This window comes from Salmo trutta, chromosome 21 (assembly GCF_901001165.1).
Source record: "Salmo trutta chromosome 21, fSalTru1.1, whole genome shotgun sequence".
Taxonomy (NCBI): Eukaryota; Metazoa; Chordata; class Actinopteri; order Salmoniformes; family Salmonidae; genus Salmo; species Salmo trutta.
In genome coordinates this window covers 39768448-39792203 of record NC_042977.1, presented here as the reverse complement: position 1 = coordinate 39792203, position 23756 = coordinate 39768448, and the positions used below count along the sequence as shown (strand labels likewise).

Below are 23756 nucleotides of genomic sequence, written 5' to 3'. Positions count from 1 at the left end.
AAATGGTATCAGGATGACCCCAGGGCCAATGAGATACGCCATATCCCGGGTTGATGACATAAAATCCTGCCACTATTTAAACATTTGAAATGGTTCCAAAACAAATGTCATTGTTAAACTTTGACACAAAGTAGTCTGTGATAAATAACACAATATGTTTCATCTGAGTATTTGTTATAGTCAAAACAATCCATACGTTATGGCTTTTTTAACTCAAAAACGAGTTGTATGAGCTCAGGTCAATGAGGCTTACAGGCCATAAATAGCAAATAGAAGTTCAAAACTTGTAATCATCACAAGAGCTTAAGTTGATACAATGATCTAACACAACATTAGGTGATAACATATGTATTATTATGGATTTATAATCAGCTATAATGGGGCGGTCATTTTGGACCAGGAACACATCATTAATTAACATGAAAAAAACACAACAGGACGGTTAAGGTATCTTTACTTTTCCTCAAGTATGACAATTATGTACCTTTTCCACCAAGTCTGTCCAAGTCAGCTCATTATGAATGGTCTGCTGTGACAGAGAGACTGTGGCTGACATCTAGTGGTGAAAACTGGCATTTCAGTTTAAAGGACAGCATGACTGATCACATCCACTGAGACTCAGAGGTCTTTCTTATTCCCATCACTCCCCACAGCAGGTAGCAGTGTCTTTTAGTGATTAGAGTCTGTACCTCTAGTTCATTATGTACAGTGACACAGCAGTCTGGGACAGAGCGAGGAAGAGAGAGAGGGAGAGAGAGACAGACAGACAGACAGACAGAGATTGATTTTAGTTAGCTAGGTACTCTTGCTGCCTGTTTGTGTGTGTGTGTGTGTGTGTGTGTGTGTGTGTGTGTGTGTGTGTGTGTGTGTGCGTGCATAGCCGTGGGAAGTAGGGGTGCTGAGGGTGCTGCAGCACCCACTGAAAAATACAAAATAAACAAAAGAATCATGAAAAAATATAGAATCTTTTGCAGAAAAAAAAGTTTCACAAAAGTAGTACCTTTACTAGTATTAGACCTTTACTAGTATTAGACCTTTACTAGTATTAGACCTTTACTAGTATTAGTGGACCGATATAGACGTCTTTAGCAAAAAGGTGGTTGTATAATGAAGAACAGTAACTTACAGGATTCAATAGTTGGAATTGTAAGAGTTGTTGCTATGTCCCTTTCTCTGTGATTCTGTCATTATAATGGAATCCAGAAAACCCTGTCCTCAAACATTTACATCAAAAGGTGCAAAGTTATTTTTTAACCTTTATTTAACTAGACAAGTCAGTCAAGAACAAATTCTTATTTACATTGACGGTCTACACCGGCCAAAACAAGACAATTTAAATATTTTTCTTGATCAAATACCATGGAAAACAACCACTTTTTGTGCAGTATTAATTTACCATCCTTACACTGTATTGTACATAGGCTGGTCATCTAGGTTTGTACCTGTAGACTTTTTGTCACCATGGAGATAAAACAATGACCAATACAGTAATTGAGTACATTGAGACATCAAGTGGTTTGTGATGATTTTATGTGGCCCAGTTGGTAAAGCATGGTGCTTGCAATGCTAGGGGTGTGGGTTTGATTCCCACGAGGGACCAGTATAGAAAATGTATGCACTCACTACTGTAAATTGCTCTGGATAAGAGCATCGAAGGAAAAGGAATTAAAAGACCATTTCAGTTTCACATAGAAATAAGTTGCATTTGCAAAGTATTTCAAGAAACTGGAAAACATATGAAGTAAGTATTTTTATATTCCACAAATATTATCAGATGAACTGTTTTGTACAGATTATTATCAGACTAAAGTTACAAATGCTGGTAAACACTCAAATACATTTAGTTTGAAAATATTACAAAAGTATTTACTTTACTAGGCCTGTATTAGCTATTAGCAGTGTCTTCATACACAACCCCCCCCCCAACTACTTCCTGAGGCTGTGTGTGTGTGTATGTGTGTGTGTGTGTGTGTGTGTGTGTGTGTGTGTGTGTGTGTGTGTGTGTGTGTGTGTGTGTGTGTGTGTGTGTGTGTGTGTGTGTGTGTGTGTGTGTGTGTGTGTGTGTGTGTGTTGTGTGCCTCCACCTTCTTGCAAATAACACCTGGTTGACTCATTCACACCACCACTTCCAAGCCTTGATTCAACATTGATCCACTTTATAATTGCTAACATATTATTATTAGTAGCCAATATTATATAATTTGATATCAATATAAACATGCAATGCATCCATTCTACAGAAGTACTCACACATTGTAGGTCTAGACTATGTTTCAATCTATTTCCTAAAGCAGGCATAGCTATTCATATGGGCCCACAGTTGAATAGCAGGACAAAGAAAGTATGGGCTAAGGGAAAAATACATGTCATAGTGCAGCTGTAAAGGAATTTTCCCAACCCAATCCGCGATATGTATTGTATTGTGGGAAATGTAGTTCAACCTACACGCTTGGCCGACAAGCTTACTACCGGATAGGCAAAACAAAATGGATACTTTTGATGTTAATTCAGTTTTCCTGAAATAGACAGGCCTACACACTGAATATTTAATTGCTTGCCAAAGCCACAATGTACAGCTCCACTAAAGACCGTTATTTTTTCTCCTTAGTGAGTTACACAACCCAATCTATTGTAATGGATTTATTGGGGTGGGTGACGTGAAGGACACCAACTCCCAGCGGCCTGTGCGAAGGACAACACTTTTACAGTTTAGTCATAAACCTATCTTGGTAGTTGTAGTTCTCGTAGTCAGACTGTTCCCTTGTAGCCTTCATGAGGCGGATTCTGCTCAGCAGAGGGAAGTAGATATGAAAATAGGGGCCAGGTAACTCTCTTTGTCTAAATATGCTTTCTACTTTGATAATCGTGTTACTGCACTACATTATTATGCATTTCAAGCCCGCCAGTGTGTCAATTTTGTCTACGCTATTTATTGTAATGCAAATGCCAACACAGTTGGTCGTTTTACTGTATAGCAGTGGTCAGTGTTAATGCACAAAATTACCGCACATGATTACATGACGTTGAATATTCTATTATTGGTTTCGCTTTGCGCAAATAGGCACGCGCGTCTTTGAAAAGCAATTGGCAACATCTGAACGTAATCGTGCATGTGAAAGGCTAGGCCTACACCTCTGCTTACAGGCATGCTTACACCTTGATGTTGTAGTCAGGATTATCTCTGGCTTGTCCAGAAATATCAAATTGCTGCAATCTTACGAAACGTGGTCCGCAGCGAAATTACATTAGAGACATGACATGATTTCACAGACAACTGCACTGGCAACAGTTGAAGGAGGTTATGCAGTGAGGGCGACGTTGTTTGTTGACATCCGGTAGGGCTACTTAATCTGCGTTTACACAGGCAGCCCAATTATGATGTTTTTTTGCCAGTAATTGGTCTTTTGACCAATCACATCAGATGCTTTTAGAGCTGATTTAATTGGTCATAACACCAATTAGTTCGAAAAATATCAGAATTTGGCTGCCTGTGTAAATGCAACCATTGTAACAACGCCTGTGGTATACTCGCGGGAAACTAGGGCTACCTGGGTAAAATAACCCATCCTCGATAGTACTTGTACACTGGTGGGTGAGGGTTTATTGCTTGCGTAACCATAATTAATTATATGATAACACTGTAACAGGTTATCTTGTTATGATTTGCAGATTGCATGTCTCCAGATAAATGTGCCATCTAACATTTTATTTGAATATAGGTATTTCTACCCCGTGACACAGTCCATGTGTTATCAATATAGCCTAGTGAAATGCTAATTCATAATTAGCCTACACTCAATACAATTGTATCAAATTAGTTTCTCCAGATTGAGATTATGGTAGAGATCCTTGGTATATCAGCCACATTACTATTTCCACTGAGTGGGTGAACCCTATTGGCACGATTCGCAGGGTGTATGCCTTTCACGCCAGTGACCCGGGCTCGCTTCCCTTGCCCTGCCGTTCGCTACACTGGTGTCAGAAGTGGGATGGTGTTTGTGAACTTACGGCCCAGAAGTATGAGGGGGCTGAGTTGTCGAGGGCATAGGGACGTGCCTTTCCGTTCTGAGGGTGCAACATAGCGATCCTCACTATGTGAGCCAGCGACCTGGGTTTGCTTCCCTGCCCTGCTATTTGCTACATTATTACAGGTTCTTGCATTGAAATAATACACTCTCTTTGCTCTCTGCCCACAGGATTGTGTGAATTTCTGGAAATATGTCCAAGAAAAGGGGCAGGTAGGTTGAAACACCTGTTCTTGGTTATTTCACTGATATGAGTACTGTTTTGGGTATTTCCTGTTTTGCTTTAACCTAAACTTTATTTTCCACCTATATTCTTCTCTCAGAAAGCGTAGTAGCGGTGAGCTGAGTGAGAGTTCGGGTTTGTCTCTGTCGTCGACCCCAGACCCTAACAACCTGCTGGGCCTGCGGATTGAGCACAATTGGAGGGAGAAGGGCAACCTGACCAAGTGGAAAGGCACAGTGCTGGAGCGCCTCACCGTCAACACTTCCCTGTACATGGTCAAATACGACGGCTTCGACTGCGTCTATGGCATCGAGCTGTTCAAAGACGAGCGGGTGTCCAACCTGCAGGTTTTAACAGAGAAAGTTGGTGGGTTCACCTACGTTTTGAGTATGTTGAAGCTTTGATTTAAGCATGTTGGTAATGAGAGAAGAAATTCTCGACCTGGAATGACCGCCAAGCAAATATGTACAAAACACAAAAGAACAGTGTGTGCTGGTCTTTGTTCCAGGTCAGTATGTACACAACAGATTCATCTTATCAAGGCCAATTGTAAATAAAAGCCTGCATACCATTATCCCCATTGCTCTCCTTATCCGTAGGTTAATGACCTACCGTTTCGTTATCATGTGACCTTTCCGCGCATTGCTAATTGTAATCTCCTGTACAGCAAACCACAAGATAAAGGTGTTGTCAACTCGATGCAAGATCATTTTGTTCAATCCCATCACCCCAGCACCTAGCTTGTACTGTATATGTGTCAATGTAGAAGAATTGTATAGGATTGGACCTATCCATTACATTCAGATTGAAAGGGCCTAGGGTTGTTTTTTTTTAAATGGAGTATTTGTTTCCCCATTTTACCTCTTGCCCCCAAAGTACACAAAAAGAGCAATTCTCTCAGTCTAAGTTAAATAACTATTTTAGTAGCCTGGTGGAACCAGTTCACGTTCTGTTTTGGGGCTCTCGAGTGGCGCAGCGGTCTAATGCACTGCATCTCAGTGCAAGAGACGTTACTACAGTCCTTGGTTCGAATCCAGGCTGTATTACATCTGGCTGTGATTGGGAGTCCCATAGGGCGGCGCACAATTGGCCCTGTGTCATCCGGGGTTGGCCCTCATTGTAAATCAGAATTAGTTTTTAACTGACTTGCCTAGTTAAATGAAATAATCTGAAACCAAAAGTGAGCACAGTGTTCCGTGTTCTTGACCAGGCTGCTATTTTAGTGTTTTTCAAAACTATAAATCCTTCTCTTTACCTCCATAGTAAACAACAAGATCAAGGTGCCCCACGATGCGCCAGAGCTGGTTGGCAAGGCTGTGGAGCACCTGTTTGAGAAGGAGGACGGTGAGAAGAATGAGTGGAGGGGCATGGTGCTGTCTCGCGCCCCCATCATGACCAACTGGTACTACATCACCTATGAGAAGGACCCTGTGCTCTACATGTACCAGCTGTGGGACGACTATAAGGACGGAGACCTCCGCATCCTCCCTGAAGCTGGTGAGAAAGACTTTATTTACTCCATATAATTATGTTAACCTTTAGAAGATGATGCGACAGAGGGTCTGATACAAATCACAGGTCTGTTGCAATGGTTAGTGCTGACACAAGGGAAACCTAGTTTATCATTAGTAAAGGAGTTTGTAAACCTAGTTTAACATTAGTAAAGGCCGTTGTAAAGACTTTAACCCACACATATCTTATCTCCCTAAGAAGAAATAGAAATGGTCTTCACTGCATAGAGCAGTTGAAATAGGGACATACAGCACAGTATGTGGATGGCCAGGGAGGAGCCATGTCCTCAGTACTATCAGAACCTGAGGATGAAGTAATTGTTGTAAAGCTGAATGAAAGGCAGGTTTGACATGTAAAGCTAAGGAAAAGATATACAGAAGAGATATACACACATCTGATTATACTGGGCAGATGCTGCTGGGGTTCAAAGTATACATCCAGAAAGACAACTTTAAAATCAGGTCATGAATGGCTTATGAGGCTACTGGTGAAATGGTTGTAGTCTGTTGAGAGCATGAGAACAGGAACACATGTCTTACGTGGCTAGCTGCTGAGTAGAGGACCTGAAAGAGGAGGAAGTATTTGTTCTGGTATGTGAAGTAAAACGGCAGACACCATATGCATATCTCTTTTTTCCTCCTTTATTTTTGCCCTCGTTTCCCAGAGAACAAACACCTTCTGCCTGCGGACAGGAAGCCAGGCGAGGAGACAGAGAGCCTTGTGGGTAAGCAGGTGGAGTACGTCACTGATAAGGGCGTGAAGAGGACTGGGCTGGTTATCTACCAGGTTCCCGCCAAGCCCTCCGTCTACTACATCAAATACGACGACGACTTCCACATCCACGTTTATGACCTTGTCAAAACCACCTAGAATCCATCTCCACCCGGTCAAAACCACCTAGAATCCTGGTCAAAACCACCTAGAATCCATCTCGACCCGGTCAAAACCACCTAGAAAACAACTAGACCTTGTCAAAATCACCTAGAATACAACTAGACCTTGTCAAAACCACCTAGAATCCATCTCGACCCGGTCAAAACCACCTAGAATCCTGGTCAAAACCACCTAGAATCCATCTCGACCCGGTCAAAACCACCTAGAAAACAACTAGACCTTGTCAAAATCACCTAGAATACAACTAGACCTTGTCAAAATCACCTAGAATACAACTAGACCTTGTCAAAATCACCTAGAATACAACTAGACCTTGTCAAAATCACCTAGAATCCATCTCGACCCGGTCAAAACCACCTAGAATACAACTAGACCTTGTCAAAATCACCTTGAATACAACTAGACCTTGTCAAAATCACCTTGAATACAACTAGACCTTGTCAAAATCACCTAGAATACAACTAGACCTTGTCAAAATCACCTAGAATACAACTAGACCTTGTCAAAATCACCTAGAATACAACTAGACCTTGTCAAAATCACCTAGAATACAACTAGACCTTGTCAAAATCACCTAGAATACAACTAGACCTTGTCAAAATCACCTAGAATACAACTAGACCTTGTCAAAATCACCTAGAATACAACTAGACCTTGTCAAAACCACCTAGAATACAACTAGACCCAATCAAAACCACGATAGAATACAACTAGACCTTGTCAAAACCATGATAGAATACAAATTCGGACCCGGTCAAAAACACCTAGAATATAAATTCGGACCCGGTCAAAACCACCTAGAATATAAATTCGGACCCGGTCAAAACCACCTAGAATATAAATTCGCACCCGGTCAAAACCACCTAGAATATAAATTCGCACCCGGTCAAAACCACCTAGAATATAAATTCGGACCCGGTCAAAACCACCTAGAATATAAATTCGGACCCGGTCAAAACCACCTAGAATATAAATTCGGACCCGGTCAAAACCACCTAGAATATAAATTCGAACCCGGTCAAAACCACCTAGAATATAAATTCGGACCCGGTCAAAACCACCTAGAATATAAATTCGGACCCGGTCAAAACCACCTAGAATATAAATTCGGACCCGGTCAAAACCACCTAGAATATAAATTCGGACCCGGTCAAAACCACCTAGAATATACATTTAACCCGGTCAAAACCTACCTAGAATACAACTCGACCTGGTCAAACTTACCTAGAAAGGACTTTCTAGTCCCCCCGCCTCAGACCCTCACACCTGTACACACACCTTGAGGTCGACTCCCATTTCAACTCAGTCAATTCACGAAGTGAGTTCAAAATTCAGTATTTACCAAATCGAAATATTGGGAAGCTTAATTCATCAATGGAATTTGAATACCTCTCCTGAATTGACTGGATTGAAATGAAACTCTGCAAACCTGACACTTACTGTCATTATTGTGGACATGTTCCCTGCCTTGTGTCTCATCTAATGGGAGAAGGACTACCAAGGTCAGACGTTTGCTAAAAGTGTGAAATCTGTGACTTAGATCCACTAGGCTTTTGTAAACAGTTCAAAGCTTACATCTATTTATTTTTCATTTAAAGTAACTGTCAAACTTTTCCAGATTTCTATGAAATATGACAATGAATTACTTACAATATGAGTAAAATAGTTTTCCTTCCAAAAAAAAGTAATTATGTTAAAAAGTAGCTTTTCTGTATTTGAATGGTGGGTGCGTACCCCAACAACATAATGGTGTGGGTGTATACTGGTCATCACAAATTTTAATGCGAGTAGGCCGCTGATTGGCCAGCTCATCCTCCTCAGGAGTATGACATCATACTCTGTAAGGAAATAGCAAGCAGTTTTTAAACTATCTGTTTTAGATACAAGTTTGAGGTGGGGTTTTTGAAGTGTTTATTTTTCTCCAATTTATGCTTTGGCCACATGAGTATAGGATGAGTCAACAACATTATTTGGCTTAACAGAATATTAACTTTTTTTAAAGTTACATTTTCACTCGACAGTTACTTTAAGAAACAAGAGATGAAGCAGCAATGTTTGATTTTTCTTATCTCTATGTGCAACTTATTTTAAAACATATTTAGCTATCATTTTTATTTATATATTCTGAAATAAAACATGGATACAAACTTTGTACCAGGGCAAAAGCTTTGATACAATGTATTCCCAACTGATGGTTGATGACTTGGTTACTATGGACAATAGAATTAGTGTTTTGTTTGGCTAAGGAAGTAGATGTTATCAGTGAAAATGACCTATGTTAATGTTCAAATGTGTTGCTTGAATAGTGCAAGAAAAAAATGTTATTTAATAGAAATTATTAACAATTGCCAAGATTTGCCTGCTCATGTTTCAGAACCACCCACACCAGCTAAGATCACATTTTAATTTGAGAGGAATTGTTTGACTTAGCTACTAGTTTCATAAGTTCAGAGAGTCATGTTTAAGACATTTTGGATTACAATCAACCCTTAGTCATGGTTGAATAATCTAATATTTCTGTCATGTTGTTAGACCGTCATAATCGTAACTGTACTTACTTTTTGTAAATACCTGTAATGTGTGACGCATTTTAAAAAATACTGCAAAGATGCTTTGGTATTATTTGCTCTTCCTGTTTGATGTTGAATAATGCTTTATTTTGCGATTGCAGCCATTGTTGGTTCATTATTGTTCCACCACTAGTGGCCAGGTTTACTTAGCATTTAAACCTTTTTTTTCAGTAAGGAATTAAACATAAAAGGTAATAAAACCGTTACATGTTTCTAGCTTAGTTTTTGTTCTTTGTTCACCTCAGAAATTAAGGTGTAAAAATGTCCCTTATGCGAATGCTTTTGTAAAGCTGCACATATGTTTTAATGGGTCTATTTATCCACACGAAAAAGGTTGATGTTGAAATTGACTTTATCAAAGATAAAGACCTTTTATCTTTATATCTGTGTGACAGGTGAAGATTCCCTACCAGTAGTGGCATTTTGCCAGAGAGATAACATTTTACAATGCCTAGAAGGCCCTAAATAATTAAATTTAGTTTATAATTCAATTATGTTTAAAAGTACTGTTACCTCAAAATGCCACTTAATTTAGATCTTAAATTCTACATAAATTTGGAAACTTGTCCTCCTCTCTTGTGTTCTGCTCTGTCATTCTCACAGTGTTTGATAGCTATTAAAACCATTCATTATTTCATCATGCCCATCAGACAGTCAGTGGTATTCAAAAAGCTCTGTTTGGGAAAATATCTGAATTTTCTCTCCTCCCTCTCCTTCGTTGTTAAGGTGCTTTATTGTGTAGTTTGCAAGTTTACAGAACTGTCGAGAGATTCAGAGGAAATATATTTACCATGTTATTTTGCTGCTTTCTACAAAAGTTGATTATTTAGTAAGCTTACAAGTGTTCAATTCTCCGTTTTGTCTGTTTGTGTAACAACACTATCATGGATAATAAAAGAGATATTTTTTGCACAAGGTGTGTGTTCCCAGCTCCTGGTACATAGCATATCTCCCATATTCCTGTACATGAGAATATGGCGAGAGGGAGAAGTATAAGGAAGAGGGCATACAATTACATTGTGTATCTGCCTATCTGACATTAAAAAATAATAATACATGCAGTACCAGTCAAAAGTTTGGACACACCTACTCATTCAAGGGATTTTCTTTATTTGGACTATTTTCTACATTACAGAATAGTAGTGGAGACATCAAACTATGAAATAACATTTATGGAATCACATAGTAACCAAAAAAGTTAAACAAATCAAAATATATTTTATATTCTTCAAAGTAGGCACCCTTTGCCTTGATGACAACTTTGCACACTCTGAATCTCAAATATAAAATATATTTTGATTTGTTTAACACTTTTTTGGTTACTACATGATTCCATATGTGTTATTTCATAGTTTTGATGTCTTCACTATTATCCTACAATGTAGAAAATAGTAAAAATAAAGAAAAACTTGAATGATTAGGTGTGTCCAAAGTTTTGACTGGTACTGTATACAGTTGAAGTCGGAAGTTTACATACACTTAGGTTGGAGTCATTAAAACTCGTTTTTCAACCACTCCATACATTTCTTGTTAACTAACTATAGTTTTGGCAAGTCGGTTAGGACATCTACTTTGTGCATGACACAAGTAATTTTTCCAACAATTGATTTACAGACAGATTATTTCACTTATAATTCACTGTATCACAATTCCAGTGGGTCAGAAGTTTACATATACTAAGTTGACTGTGCCTTTAAACAGCTTGGAAAATTCCAGAAAATGATGTCATGGCTTTAGGAGCTTCTGATAGGCTAATTGACATCATTTGAGTCAATTGGAGGTGTACCTGTGGATGTATTTCAAGGCCTACCTTAAAACTCAGTGCCTCTTTGCTTGACATCATGAGAAAATCAAAAGAAATCAGCCAAGACCTCAAAAAGAAAATAAATTGTAGACCTCCACAATCCTGGCTCATCCTTGGGAGCAATTTCCAAACGCCTGAAGGTACCACGTTCATCTGTACAAACAATAGTAAGCAAGTATAAACACCATGGGACCATGCAGCCGTCATACCGCTCAGGAAGGAGACGCGTTCTGTCTCCTAGAGATGAATGTACTTTGGTGAGAAAAGTGCAAATCAATCCCAGAACAACAGCAAAGGACCTTGTGAAGATGCTGGAGGAAACGGGTACAAAAGTATCTATATCCACAGTAAAACGAGTCCTATATCGACATAACCTGAAAGGCCGCTCCGCAAGGAAGAAGCCACTGCTCCAAAACCGGCATAAATACGCCAGACTACGGTTTGCAACTGCACATGGGGACAAAGATCGTACTTTTTGAAGAAATGTCCTCTGGTCTGTTTGGAGGAAAAAGGGGGAGTCAAAGAACTCCCCCAACCGTGAAGGACGGGGGTGGCAGCATCATGTTGTGGGGGTGCTTTGCTGCAGGAGGGACTGGTGCACTTCACAAAATAGATGGCATCATGAGGGAGGAAAATTATGTGGATATATTGAAGCAACATCTTAAGACATCAGTCAGGAAGTTAAAGCTTGGTCGGAAATGGGTCTTCCAAATGGACAATGAGCATACTTCCAAAGTTGTGGCAAATGGCTTAAGGACATCAAAGTCAAGGTATTGGAGTGGCCATCACAAAGCCCTGACCTCAAACCTATAGAAAATTTGTGGACAGAACAGCAAAAGCGTGTGCGAGCAAGGAGGCCTACCAACGTGACTCAGTTACACCATCTCTGTCAGGAGGAATGGGCCAAAATTCACCAAACTTGTTGTGGAAGGCGACCCGAAACGTTAGACCAAAGTTAGACCAAAGTAAAACAATTTAATGGCGATGCTACTGAATACTAATTGAGTGTATGTAAACTTCTGACCCACTGGGAATGTGATGAAAAATAAAAGCTGAAATAAATCATTCTCTCTATTATTATTTTGACATTTCACATTCTTAAAATAAAGTGGTGATCCTAACTGATGTAAGACAGGGAATTTTTACTAGGATTACATGTCAGGAATTGTGAAAAACTGAGTTTAAATGTATTTGGCTAAGGTGTTTGTAAACTTCCGACTTCAACTGTATGTGCCAACTTACACGGCTGGCGTCCTAGTGTCACTGTCCCTTTAAGGCAAGACAAGCGGTAGGCTAGGGCTACAATATATATGAGGTGGAAGGCAAGAACCACTTTGTCTGTGGCTTGCAGCAGTGTGATCATAGAATGCTTTACAGAACTTGGAGTTTTTAGGATAACCTTACTGGACCGTTTTGTTTTTACAGTTAGATGAAGTAGGATATTGGCCCAGGCGCGAAATTGTTTTACCAATTAAAGTCACGTATCTTACCTGAGCATCACCTGCGGCACTGAATAGAAGTCAACATTGTTATGCAGGTCCCAATGAAGACCATGTTTTTCATTTTTGCCGTTTGCCTGATGGCAGTCCTCTGGAGGGACACGTTTGATCCAGGTGAGTCCTCAAACAGTGCTCCATAGGACAGGCAGACAACAGTGCTCCATAGGACAGGCAGACAACAGTGATCCATAGGACAGGCAGACAACAGTGATCCATAGGACAGTCAGACAACAGTGCTCCATAGGACAGGCAGACAACAGTGATCTATAGGACAGGCAGACAACAGTGATCCATAGGACAGGCAGACAACAGTGCTCCATAGGACAGGCAGACAACAGTGCTCCATAGGACAGGCAGACAACAGTGCTCCATAGGACAGGCAGACAACAGTGATCTGTAGGACAGGCAGACAACAGTGATCCATAGGACAGGCAGACAACAGTGATCCATAGGACAGGCAGACAACAGTGATCCATAGGACAGGCAGACAACAGTGATCCATAGGACAGGCAGACAACAGTGATCCATAGGACAGGCAGACAACAGTGCTCCATAGGACAGGCAGACAACAGTGATCCATAGGACAGGCAGACAACAGTGATCCATAGGACAGGCAGACAACAGTGATCCATAGGACAGGCAGACAACAGTGATCCATAGGACAGGCAGACAACACACCTTTTTAGCTCATTTAAGGTTCTTGTTCGTTTAGATTCCCCCATCCAGGAAATTACTGTAATTGTCATTTCCCAGTGTTCGATTAGCTTTTTCCATTTCAAGTTTTTAAACTAAATTAAGATTTAATGCACTAGATTTAACTATTGTCATCATTTACAATATAATCAGAAAACAACTTTGACATCAAATGGGACACCACTCACTTTGTCAATTCAATTTAACCTGAGTCCTTGAACAGTTTCAATCCACAATGGACATTAGTCCCTTGATGACTGCAGATACCTATTAGAATATCTAGACTGGATTGGACTGGGCTAGACTGGACTGCGGAGACTTGGTAGATTTGAAGGATTTGCAGATGTGGCCATCGGGCAGATCTGTCCATATTAGGGCAGACATAACTGAGTGTGAAATAAGGTCAGGATCTATAACTTATGGATCATATTTAAACTTAATGTGTTACAGTATAACACTTCATTTCTTATCTTAATTTGTCATTGAGAATTTGGGACTAGACAGTTCTAATTGCAAACTGAGCTGTTGACATAGCCTTGTTCTGTACCATATTCTCTACCTATATACAACTCTAAATACCCCAATTCATGTTAAGTTAAAAAGAATACAAGATAAAATTGCTGACACCATTTAAACCAATGAGGGTTCAGAACCTTAAAGCCAATGAACTCCTAATCATCTTTTTGCAGATAACCTTTATAGTCCCAAGTTCTTGATATGCCAAATCTTATCTTAATTTTTCAGATTTTACCTTGATATCAACATAAGTTACTTTGACCGTCCCCGGTGCAGCTATGTATTTATTGCCTTTTATGTAATCAGTCCATACATAGTCTCTCCAGACGGCTTGCCTCCCACAATGTTACCAATGTTCCAGCATACACAGTGTGCTATGCTATGATAGTAGTGCAACCTAAACTCAGGGGTAGACGTAACATAGTAAATAAATATCCGGGACATTCAAATTAGTATGATATGCTACGTTTTGTATGGTATGTATTCATTTCTGGATGTCCATCATCCATTTCGAATATGTTCCGAATTACAATTCGTATGATATGTTGCGAATTACAATTCATACAATATGTTATGAATTTGCCATACGTATGATATGTTACGAATTCCAATTTGTTGTGGCTAATGTTAGCTTGGTGGCTAGTAGGCTAACACTAATGTTAGCTAGGTGGCTAACATTAGCTAGGCTAGGGATTAAGGTTAAAGTTAGAGTTAAGGTTAAAGATAGGGTTAGGAGTTAGGTTAAAGGGTTAGCTAAGTAGTTGCAAAGTAGCTAAAAAGTAGTAAGTATACTGAAAATAATATAAACGCAACATGCAACACTTTCAAAGATTTTACTGAGTTATAGTTCATATGAGGAAATAAGTAAATTGAAATTAATTAATTAGGCCCTAATCTATGGATTTCACATGACTGGGAATACAGATTCCCAGTCATGTTGATCACAGATATCTTAAAAAATGGGCTTCACAACGGGCCTCGGGGATCTCGTCACGCTATTTCTGTGCATTCAAATTCCCATCGATAAAATGCAATTGTGTTCGTTGTCCGTACCTTGTTCCTGCCCACACCATAACTCCACCGCCACCATGGGGCACTGTGTTCACAATGTTGACATCAACAAACCACTCGCCCACACAACGCCATACACGTGGTCTGCGGTTGTGAGGCTGGTTAGACGTACTGCCAAACTCTCTAAAACATTGTTTGAGGCGGCTTGTGGTAGAGAAATGAACATTCAATTCTCTGTCAACAGCTCTGGTGGACATTCCTGGAGTCAGCATGCCAATTGCACGCACCCTCAAAACTTGAGACATCTGTGGCATTGTGTTGTGTGACAAAACTGCACATTTTAGTGGCCTTTTATTGTCAACAGCACAAGGTACACCTGTGTAATGATAATGCTGTTTAATCAGCTTCTTGATATGCCACACCTATCAGGTGGATGGATTATCTTGGCAAATGAAAAATGCTTACTAGCAGAGTTGTAAACAAATTTGTCCACAACATTTGAGAGAAATAAGCTTTTTGTGCGAATGGAACATTACTGGGATCTTTTATTTCAGCTCATGAAACACCGGACCAACACTTTACATGTATTTCATCTCATGAAACAGGGGACCAGCAATATACATGTATTTGAGCTCATGAAACATGGGAACAACACTCTACATGTATTTCAGCTCATGAAACATGGGAACAACACTCTACATGTATTTCAGCTCATGAAACATGGGAACAACACTCTACATGTATTTCAGCTCATGAAACATGGGAACAACACTCTACATGTATTTCAGCTCATGAAACATGGGAACAACACTCTACATGTATTTCAGCTCATGAAACATGGGAACAACACTCTACATGTATTTGAGCTCATGAAACATGGGAACAACACTCTACATGTATTTCAGCTCATGAAACATGGGAACAACACTCTACATGTATTTCAGCTCATGAAACATGGGAACAATACTCTACATGTATTTGAGCTCATGAAACATGGGAACAACACTCTACTTGTATTTCAGCTCATGAAACATGGGACCAACACTTTACATGTATTTCAGCTCATGAAACATAGGATCAACGCTTTACATGTTGCATTTATATTTTTGTTCAGTATTTAATAGTATGTGATGATCATGATGACAATGAAGTATTTTACGCAAATTTGTGTTTAACCTTAAAACACCTCTATTTTATTTTAGTCACTGTGATCATGTGATCGTCCTTCCCCGTCAGTAGTCTTTCTCACCCCACGCAGCCTGACTGACTGCCTGTCTGTCCGTTTTTCCCTCCCCTCAGAGTCTGTTCGTTGTGCCAGGGTGCTGGTGACTGGGGCCAGCACAGGCATTGGAGAACAGGTGGCATACCACTATGCCAAGATGGGCGCCCAGATCGTCATCACAGCCAGGAGGGAGTACGCCTTACAGAAGGTTTGAGGATCTGTCTGTGTCGGTCTCTCTGTCTATCTGTGTCGGTTTCTCTGTCTGTCTGTCTGTCTGTCTGTCTGTCTGTCTGTCTGTCTGTCTGTCTGTCTGTCTGTCTGTCTGTCTGTCTGTCTGTCTGTCTGTCTGTCTGTCTGTCTGTCTGTCTGTCTGTCTGTCTGTCTGTCTGTCTGTCTGTCTGTCTGTCTGTCTGTCTGTCTATGAACTTCTATCCTTTCTACTGTCTCATGATGACCAGATAGATAGTGACAGCCTCTGTAACAGTGTGTCATTGCTCCCTCTGTCCTGTAGGTGGCAGCGAACTGCACACGCCTGGGGGCCCAGAAGGCTCTGTATGTGACAGGGGACATGTCCCAGTCCTCAGACCCAGAGAGAGTGGTGAGGATGGCTGTCGAACAACTGGGTAAGGACTGATCAATAAGAATACATTCAGTCATATTGTGAGTATTTATTATGTTATGTTAGAGATTTATAAGGCACACTAGTGTTTTCGCAGGAGGTCTTGACATCCTGGTTCTAAATCACATTGGATCCACCCCATTCGCCATGTGGAACGGAGATGGGGATCACGTCAGGGAACTGATGCAGGTACGCTTTTGTTTTCTTCTTCATATTATTCTATATTTCAAGTCTTGTGTCTGGCCAAGCGAGACAAGGTCATTCTATGAGTGTAGTTTTTAATGTGTTGTCTTCCAAAGTTGAATTTCCTCAGCTATGTGAACATGGCTTCAGCAGCTTTGCCAGTACTGGAGCAGAGTGCAGGGTCTATGATCGTAGTGTCATCTCTGTTGGGTGAGTATACATCACACAGCCTTATACAATACAGACTTACACAGATAGTATTATACCAATAGTCATACAGATAGTCTTATATACACTGCTCAAAAAAATAAAGGGAACACTTAAACAACACAATGTAACTCCAAGTCAATCACACTTCTGTGAAATCAAACTGTCCACTTAGGAAGCAACACTGATTGACAAAAAATTTCACATGCTGTTGTGCAAATGGAATAGACAACAGGTGGAAATTATAGGCAATTAGCAAGACACCCCCAATAAAGGAGTGGTTCTGCAGGTGGGGACCACAGACCACTTCTCAGTTCCTATGCTTCCTGGCTGATGTTTTGGTCACTTTTGAATGCTGGCGGTGCTTTCACTCTAGTGGTAGCATGAGACGGAGTCTACAACCCACACAAGTGGCTCAGGTAGTGCAGCTCATCCAGGATGGCACATCAATGCGAGCTGTGGCAAAAAGGTTTGCTGTGTCTGTCAGCGTAGTGTCCAGAGCATGGAGGCGCTACCAGGAGACAGGCCAGTACATCAGGAGACGTGGAGGAGGTCGTAGGAGGGCAACAACCCAGCAGCAGGACCGCTACCTCCGCCTTTGTGCAAGGAGGAGCAGGAGGAGCACTCCCAGAGCCCTGCAAAATGACCTCCAGCAGGCCACAAATGTGCATGTGTCTGCTCAAACGGTCAGAAACAGACTCCATGAGGGTGGTATGAGGGCCCGAGGTCCACAGGTAGGGGTTGTGCTTACAACCCAACACCGTGCAGGACGTTTGGCATTTGCCAGAGAACACCAAGATTGGCAAATTCGCCACTGGCGCCCTGTGCTCTTCACAGATGAAAGCAGGTTCACACAGAGCACATGTGACAGACGTGACAGAGTCTGGAGACGCCGTGGAGAACGTTCTGCTGCCTGCAACATCCTCCAGCATAACCGGTTTGGCGGTGGGTCAGTCATGGTGTGGGGTGGCATTTCTTTGGGGGGCCGCACAGCCCTCCATGTGCTCGCCAGAGGTAGCCTGACTGCCATTAGGTACCGAGATGAGATCATCAGACCCCTTGTGAGACCATATGCTGGTGCGGTTGGCCCTGGGTTCTTCCTAATGCAAGACAATGCTAGACCTCATGTGGCTGGAGTGTGTCAGCAGTTCTTGCAAGAGGAAGGCATTGATGCTATGGACTGGCCCACCCGTTCCCCAGACCTGAATCCAATTGAGCACATCTGGGACATCATGTCTCGCTCCATCCACCAACGCCACGTTGCACCACAGACTGTCCAGGATGCTTTAGTCCAGGTCTGGGAGGAGATCCCTCAGGAGACCATCCGCCACCTCATCAGGAGCATGCCCAGGCGTTGTAGGGAGGTCATACAGGCACGTGGAGGCCACACACACTACTGAGCCTCATTTTGACTTGTTTTAAGGACATTACATCAAAGTTGGATCAGCCTGTAGTGTGGTTTTCAACTTTAATTTTGAGTGTGACTCCAAATCCAGACCTCCATGGGTTGATAAATTGGATTTCCATTGATTATTTTTGTGTGATTTTGTTGTCAGCACATTCAACTATGTAAAGAAAAAAGTATTTAATAAGATTATTTCTTTCATTCAGATCTAGGATGTGTTGTTTAAGTGTTCCCTTTATTTTTTTGAGCAGTATAGATTGTCTTATATAGATTGTCTTATACAGATATAGTCTTATACAGATAGTGTCACGAATGTGTGTGGGAACGGACCAAGGCGCAGCGTGAATATCGTTCCACATATTTTATTATAATGTGAAACTATGCAAGACATACAATAAACAATAAACAAAACAACAAACCGTGACGACAGAGGTGCAACATGCACTAACTCAAAATAATCTCCCACAAACAAAGGTGGGAAAAACAACTACTTAAATATGATCCCCAATTAGAGACAACGATGACCAGCTGCCTCTAATTGGGGATCATCCAAAAAACCCAACATAGAAAAACAGAAACTAGAACCAAACAACATAGAAAAATAAAACTAGAATAAACCCCCCCCCCCCAGTCACGCCCTGACCTACTCTACCATAGAAAATAAGAGCTCTCTATGGTCAGGACGTGACAGTACCCCCCCCCAAAGGTGCGGACTCCGGCCGCAAAACCTGAAACCAAAAGGGAGGGTTAGGGGGTGTGTCTAGTGTTGGCGGCGGTTCTGGTGCAGGACGAAGAACCTTCTCATCCCGCGGATCCTCCCGCATCAGAGGTGGTTCTGGTGCGATACGAAGAACCCTCTCATCCTGCGGATCCGCCAGCATAGGAGGCAGCTCTGGTGCAGGACGAAGAACCCTCTCATCCTGCGGATCCGCCAGCATAGGAGGCGGCTCTGGTGCAGGATGAAGAACCCTCTCATCCTGCAAACCCACCAGCATCGGTGGAGGCTCAGGACCGCGGACCGTCACTGGAGGCTCCGGACCGCGGACCGTCTCAGGAGGCTCCGAGCCGTGAACGTCTCAGGAGGCTCTGGGCCGCAGACCATCTCAGGAGGCTCCGGACCGCGGACCGTCTCAGGAGGCTCCGGACCGCGGACCGTCTCAGGAGGCTCCGGGCCGCGGGCCGTCTCAGGAGGCTCCGGGCCGCGGGCCGTCTCAGGAGGTTCCGGGCCGCGGGCCGTCTCAGGAGGTTCCGGGCCGCGGGCCGTCTCAGGAAGCTCTGGACTGGGAACTGTCGTTGGAAGCACTGGACTGGGAACTGTTGCCGGAAGCTCTGGAATGGGAAGGCGCACTGGAGGCCTGATGCGTGGGACTGGCACAGGTGGTGCCAGACTGGTAACACGCACCTCAGGGCGAGTGCGGAGAGTAGGCACACGACGCACCAGACTAGGCAGGCGCACTGGAGGCCTAGTGTGTGGAGCCGGGACAGGTGGCACCAGACTGGTGACACGCACTTCAGGGAGAGTGCGAGGAGAAGGCACAGGACGTACCTGACTGAGGACACTCACTCCAGGGAGAGTGCGAGGAGGAGGCATAGGACGTATTGGGCTGTGGAGGGCACTGGAGACCTGGTGTGTAGAACCGTTGCAGGATATACTGGACCGTGGAGGTGCACTGGAGGTCTGGAGCGTAGAGCTGGCACAACCCGTCCTGGCTGAACGCTCACTTTAGCCCGGCAAATGTGGGGCGCAGGCACAGTGCGCACCGGGCTATGAATGCGCACTGGAGATACAGTGTGCATCACCGCATAACACGGTGCCTGATTGGTCACACGCTCCTCAGGGTAAGCACGCCCGCTCTCAACGCCAACACCTCTCTCCGGAATCTTTCGTCGAGTTCCTCACTCGACTCCCTGACTGGCTCTGGTTCACCCCTCGACTCCGCCGACCACTCCGTGTGCCCCCCCCAAAACATTTTTGGAGCTGCTTCTCAGGCTTCCGTTGTTGCCGTGCTAATTCCTCGTAATGTCGCCGTTCTGCTCTCGCTGCCTCTATCTCCTCCTTCGGACGGCGATACTCCCCTTCCTGCCTCCAGGGTCCTTTCCCGTCCAAGATTTCCTCTCAGGTCCATTCCTCTTGACCATGCTGCTTGGTCCTCTTGTGGTGGGAGATTCTGTCACGAATGTCTGTAGGAACGGACCAAGGCGCAGCGTGAATATCGTTCCACATATTTTATTATAATGTGAAACTATGCAAGACATACAATAAACAATAAACAAAACAACAAACCGTGACGACAGAGGTGCAACATGCACTAACTCAAAATAATCTCCCACAAACAAAGGTGGGAAAAACAACTACTTAAATATGATCCCAATTAGAGACAACGATGACCAGCTGCCTCTAATTGGGGATCATCCAAAAACCCCAACATAGAAAAACAGAAACTAGAACCAAACAACATAGAAAAATAAAACTAGAATAAACTCCCTCAGTCACACCCTGACCTACTCTATAAATAAGAGCTCTCTATGGTCAGGACGTGACAGATAGTCTTATGCAGATATAGTATTATACAGATATAGTATTATACAGATGTATTATTATACAGATAGTCTTAAAAAATAGTCTTATACAGATAGTCTTATACAAATAGTAGTATATAGATAGTAGTATATAGATATAGTCTTATACAGATAGTCTAATACAGATAGTCTTATACAAATAGTCTTATACAAATAGTCTTATACAGATAGTCTTATATAGATATAATCTTATACAGATAGTCTTATACAAATAGTCTTATACAGATAGTCTTATATAGATATAATCTTATACAGATAGTCTTATATAGATATAATCTTATACAGATAGTCTTATATAGATATAATCTTATACAGATAGTCTTATATAGATATAATCTTATACAGATAGTCTTATATAGATATAATCTTATACAGATAGTCTTATCGTGGAAAACTCTAGTCCTTCCAGTCAGATCTGGCCTTGTTTTCTGATGGCAATCTGTTGCAAGGTGGGAGTGCTCCACCCCCCTCCTCAGAAGTGTAAGTTTCCAGTTTCCGGTCACACGTCTGATCTCTCACTGGACCCTTGATCTGTCAATCGTCACCTCTGACCCTGCCCACCTTGGCCCTCGGCCACTTACAAGGCCAGACTGTCCAAAATTGGACTGCATGAACTCCAAACATTCTCTGGTGTAGATAATGAGTATATTCCATAAAACCATTAATTCAACTACACCATCAAGCCGTGTGTATCTTCGGCAGTAAAGGTTTGAACTTCAGTCTGTGTCATGTTCGTTATTGTGCCTCTAACCAGGTACCCAGAGTGATCGTCCCTTATATAAACCGGCACCTTCATTTTTGGAGTCCATCACCAGTTGGTGGCGCTCTATTTTTCACTTATACAGACAGTCTTATACAGATACAGTCTTATACACATAGTCTTATACAGATGCAACTGCACTAGTAATCCTTATAGGGGGAATACAATTTAAAATCCTGTTCTTCTCAGTCTGAAGTACTCAGACAAGCACTGTGGATACTGTGTAAACTCACCACCTTTCTCTTCCCTCTCTCCTCTACAGGTAAAATAACCACTCCTTTTGTGGGGCCCTACGCGGCCACCAAGTTTGCAGTGAATGGTTTCTTTGGTTCCATGCAGCATGAGCTAGCCATGCAGCGCAGCAATGTGTCTCTGACCATCACCACACTGGGCCTGATAGACACAGACTCTGCCATGGACAAAATCAGGTTAGTCACAGGAGCCATTTACACTTGGGTTTTCAACAGAATAAGAGATTTGTATTCTACAACTCTCGTCTCTTCCGAATAGATTCATGACATCAAGACTGGTTGTGCTTGTGACGTTGAATGACTGGTCACATAAGAGAAACATAACATGAATGAGTTGTATTGAGTGATTGTGTAATGGTATATATTTCTGACGGTTCAGTAACTGCTGCATTTATAGTAGGTCTTAGTTAAAGTGTAATGGGGAGTTAAGGTAAAACATTACAGTAGGTATCATGTAGGTCTTACCAATGTGTCGTTATTTTACTATGCAACCTTTATTCAAACCATTGAGATAACCTGGTGTGCATTTGAAATTGCACCTAGAACTGCACTATATAGGGAATAGGCAATTTCAGATGGAGTCCTGATTAAAGCATTCCCAAACACCCTGCAGGCAGCATGTCTTTACATTGTTCTATGCCACCTCCAGAGGATATACCAACATGACGGCCTACCCAGCCAGCGATGCTGCCCTCCACATCATCAAGGCCGGGGCCACCCACCAGAACGAGTCATTTTACCCTGGATACATCTACTTCGCCTGCTTGTGCAGAGACTGGTTCCCCTTCTTCAGAGACATCATCATCCAGAACTCCTACACATACTGAAGGAGCCACCATACCCCTAGTTAAGGAAGTACCTAAGCCTACAGGAACGTGTGTGTCCTCAGGCCAAGAATAGCAAAGCACCCTTTACTGGCTCAGCTGCCTTACCAACCTTTGAGTAAACAAATGAACAACAGATTTTCAGCACAGTTATAGGGAAGGGCATTCAACATGTACGGACGGCACTTACACAAATTACTGATGATTGGATGAGATACATTTATAATACAAATATTTTGGGAGCTGTTTTGTTAGACTTCAGTGCAGCTTTTGACATTATTGACCATAATGTGCTGCTTTACATCCCCTGCTATATTGTGGATGGAGAGTTACCTGTCTAACAGAACACAGAGGGTGTTCTTTAATGGAAGCCTCTCCAACATAATCAAGGTAGAATCAGGCATTTCTCAGGGCAGCTGTCTAGACCCCTTTACTGTTTTCAATCTTTACTAATGACCTGCCACTGGCTCGGAGTAAAGCCAGTGTGTCTATGTATGCTGATGACTCCACACATCAGCTTCCTTCCACAGCAACACTTAACTAAGAGCTGCAGTCGGGTTCAGAATGGGTGTCAAGAAACAAGTTAGTCCTAAATATTTCAAAAACTAAAAGCATTGTTATTGGGACAAATCAATCACTAAACCTTAATCCTCAACTAAATCTTGTAATGAATAATGTGAAAATTGAGCAAGTTGAGGACATAACCCTGGATTGTAAACTGTCCTGGTCAAAACATATTGATGCAACAGTAGCTACGATGGGGAGAGGTCTGTCCATAATAAAGCACTGCTCTGCCTTCTTAACAATGCTATCAACAAGGCAGGTCCTACAGGCCCTAGTTTTGTCGGACCTGGACTACTGTTCAGTCGTGTGGTCAGGTAACACAAAGAACGACTTAAGAAAATGACAATTGGCTCAGAACAGGGCAGCATGGCTGGCCCTTAAATGTACACGGGGA

General features: G+C 42.2%; 2 protein-coding genes and 1 long non-coding RNA gene across 4 annotated transcripts; 2 read left to right on the top strand and 1 right to left on the bottom strand.

The window, feature by feature from the left end:
- Nucleotides 1–437: 437 nt before the first annotated feature.
- Nucleotides 438–2425, bottom strand: LOC115157798 (uncharacterized). Its single transcript, XR_003868554.1, has 2 exons — nucleotides 2251–2425; nucleotides 438–721 (listed from the first exon to the last, which is right to left on the bottom strand). It is a non-coding gene; the product is annotated as an uncharacterized LOC115157798 (long non-coding RNA).
- A 290-nt stretch (nucleotides 2426–2715) lies between these two features.
- LOC115157416 (spindlin-W) lies at nucleotides 2716–10139 on the top strand. Of its 2 annotated transcripts, none has more exons than XM_029705642.1 (5): nucleotides 2716–2824; nucleotides 4197–4238; nucleotides 4349–4614; nucleotides 5512–5745; nucleotides 6425–10139. In XM_029705642.1, the coding sequence occupies exons 2-5, from the start codon at nucleotides 4219–4221 to the stop codon at nucleotides 6628–6630; spliced, it is 726 nt and encodes a 241-aa protein (XP_029561502.1). In that variant the 5' UTR covers nucleotides 2716–2824; nucleotides 4197–4218; the 3' UTR covers nucleotides 6631–10139. The 2 variants fall into 2 exon arrangements, with proteins under 2 accessions (XP_029561502.1, XP_029561503.1); XM_029705643.1 differs by lacking the exon at nucleotides 2716–2824 and adding an exon at nucleotides 3107–3335.
- Nucleotides 10140–12382: 2243 nt separating this feature from the next.
- Nucleotides 12383–23504, top strand: hsd11b1lb (hydroxysteroid (11-beta) dehydrogenase 1-like b). Its single transcript, XM_029705641.1, has 7 exons — nucleotides 12383–12641; nucleotides 16047–16177; nucleotides 16481–16592; nucleotides 16686–16777; nucleotides 16888–16981; nucleotides 21986–22151; nucleotides 22624–23504. The coding sequence occupies exons 1-7, from the start codon at nucleotides 12560–12562 to the stop codon at nucleotides 22799–22801; spliced, it is 855 nt and encodes a 284-aa protein (XP_029561501.1). The 5' UTR covers nucleotides 12383–12559; the 3' UTR covers nucleotides 22802–23504.
- The last annotated feature ends 252 nt before the right edge of the window (nucleotides 23505–23756 follow it).

Bases quoted from the DNA above. Each gene is read 5' to 3' on its own strand.
- hsd11b1lb (XM_029705641.1), top strand. From the start codon at position 12,560: ATGCAGGTCCCAATGAAGACCATGTTTTTCATTTTTGCCGTTTGCCTG. The intron at 16,178-16,480 runs GTTTGAGGATCT...TCTGTCCTGTAG, and splicing joins GGGAGTACGCCTTACAGAAG to GTGGCAGCGAACTGCACACG. The intron at 16,982-21,985 runs GTGAGTATACAT...TCTCCTCTACAG, and splicing joins CGTAGTGTCATCTCTGTTGG to GTAAAATAACCACTCCTTTT.
- LOC115157416 (XM_029705642.1), top strand. From the start codon at position 4,219: ATGTCCAAGAAAAGGGGCAG. The intron at 4,615-5,511 runs GTGGGTTCACCT...TTACCTCCATAG, and splicing joins GGTTTTAACAGAGAAAGTTG to TAAACAACAAGATCAAGGTG. The intron at 5,746-6,424 runs GTGAGAAAGACT...CTCGTTTCCCAG, and splicing joins CCGCATCCTCCCTGAAGCTG to AGAACAAACACCTTCTGCCT.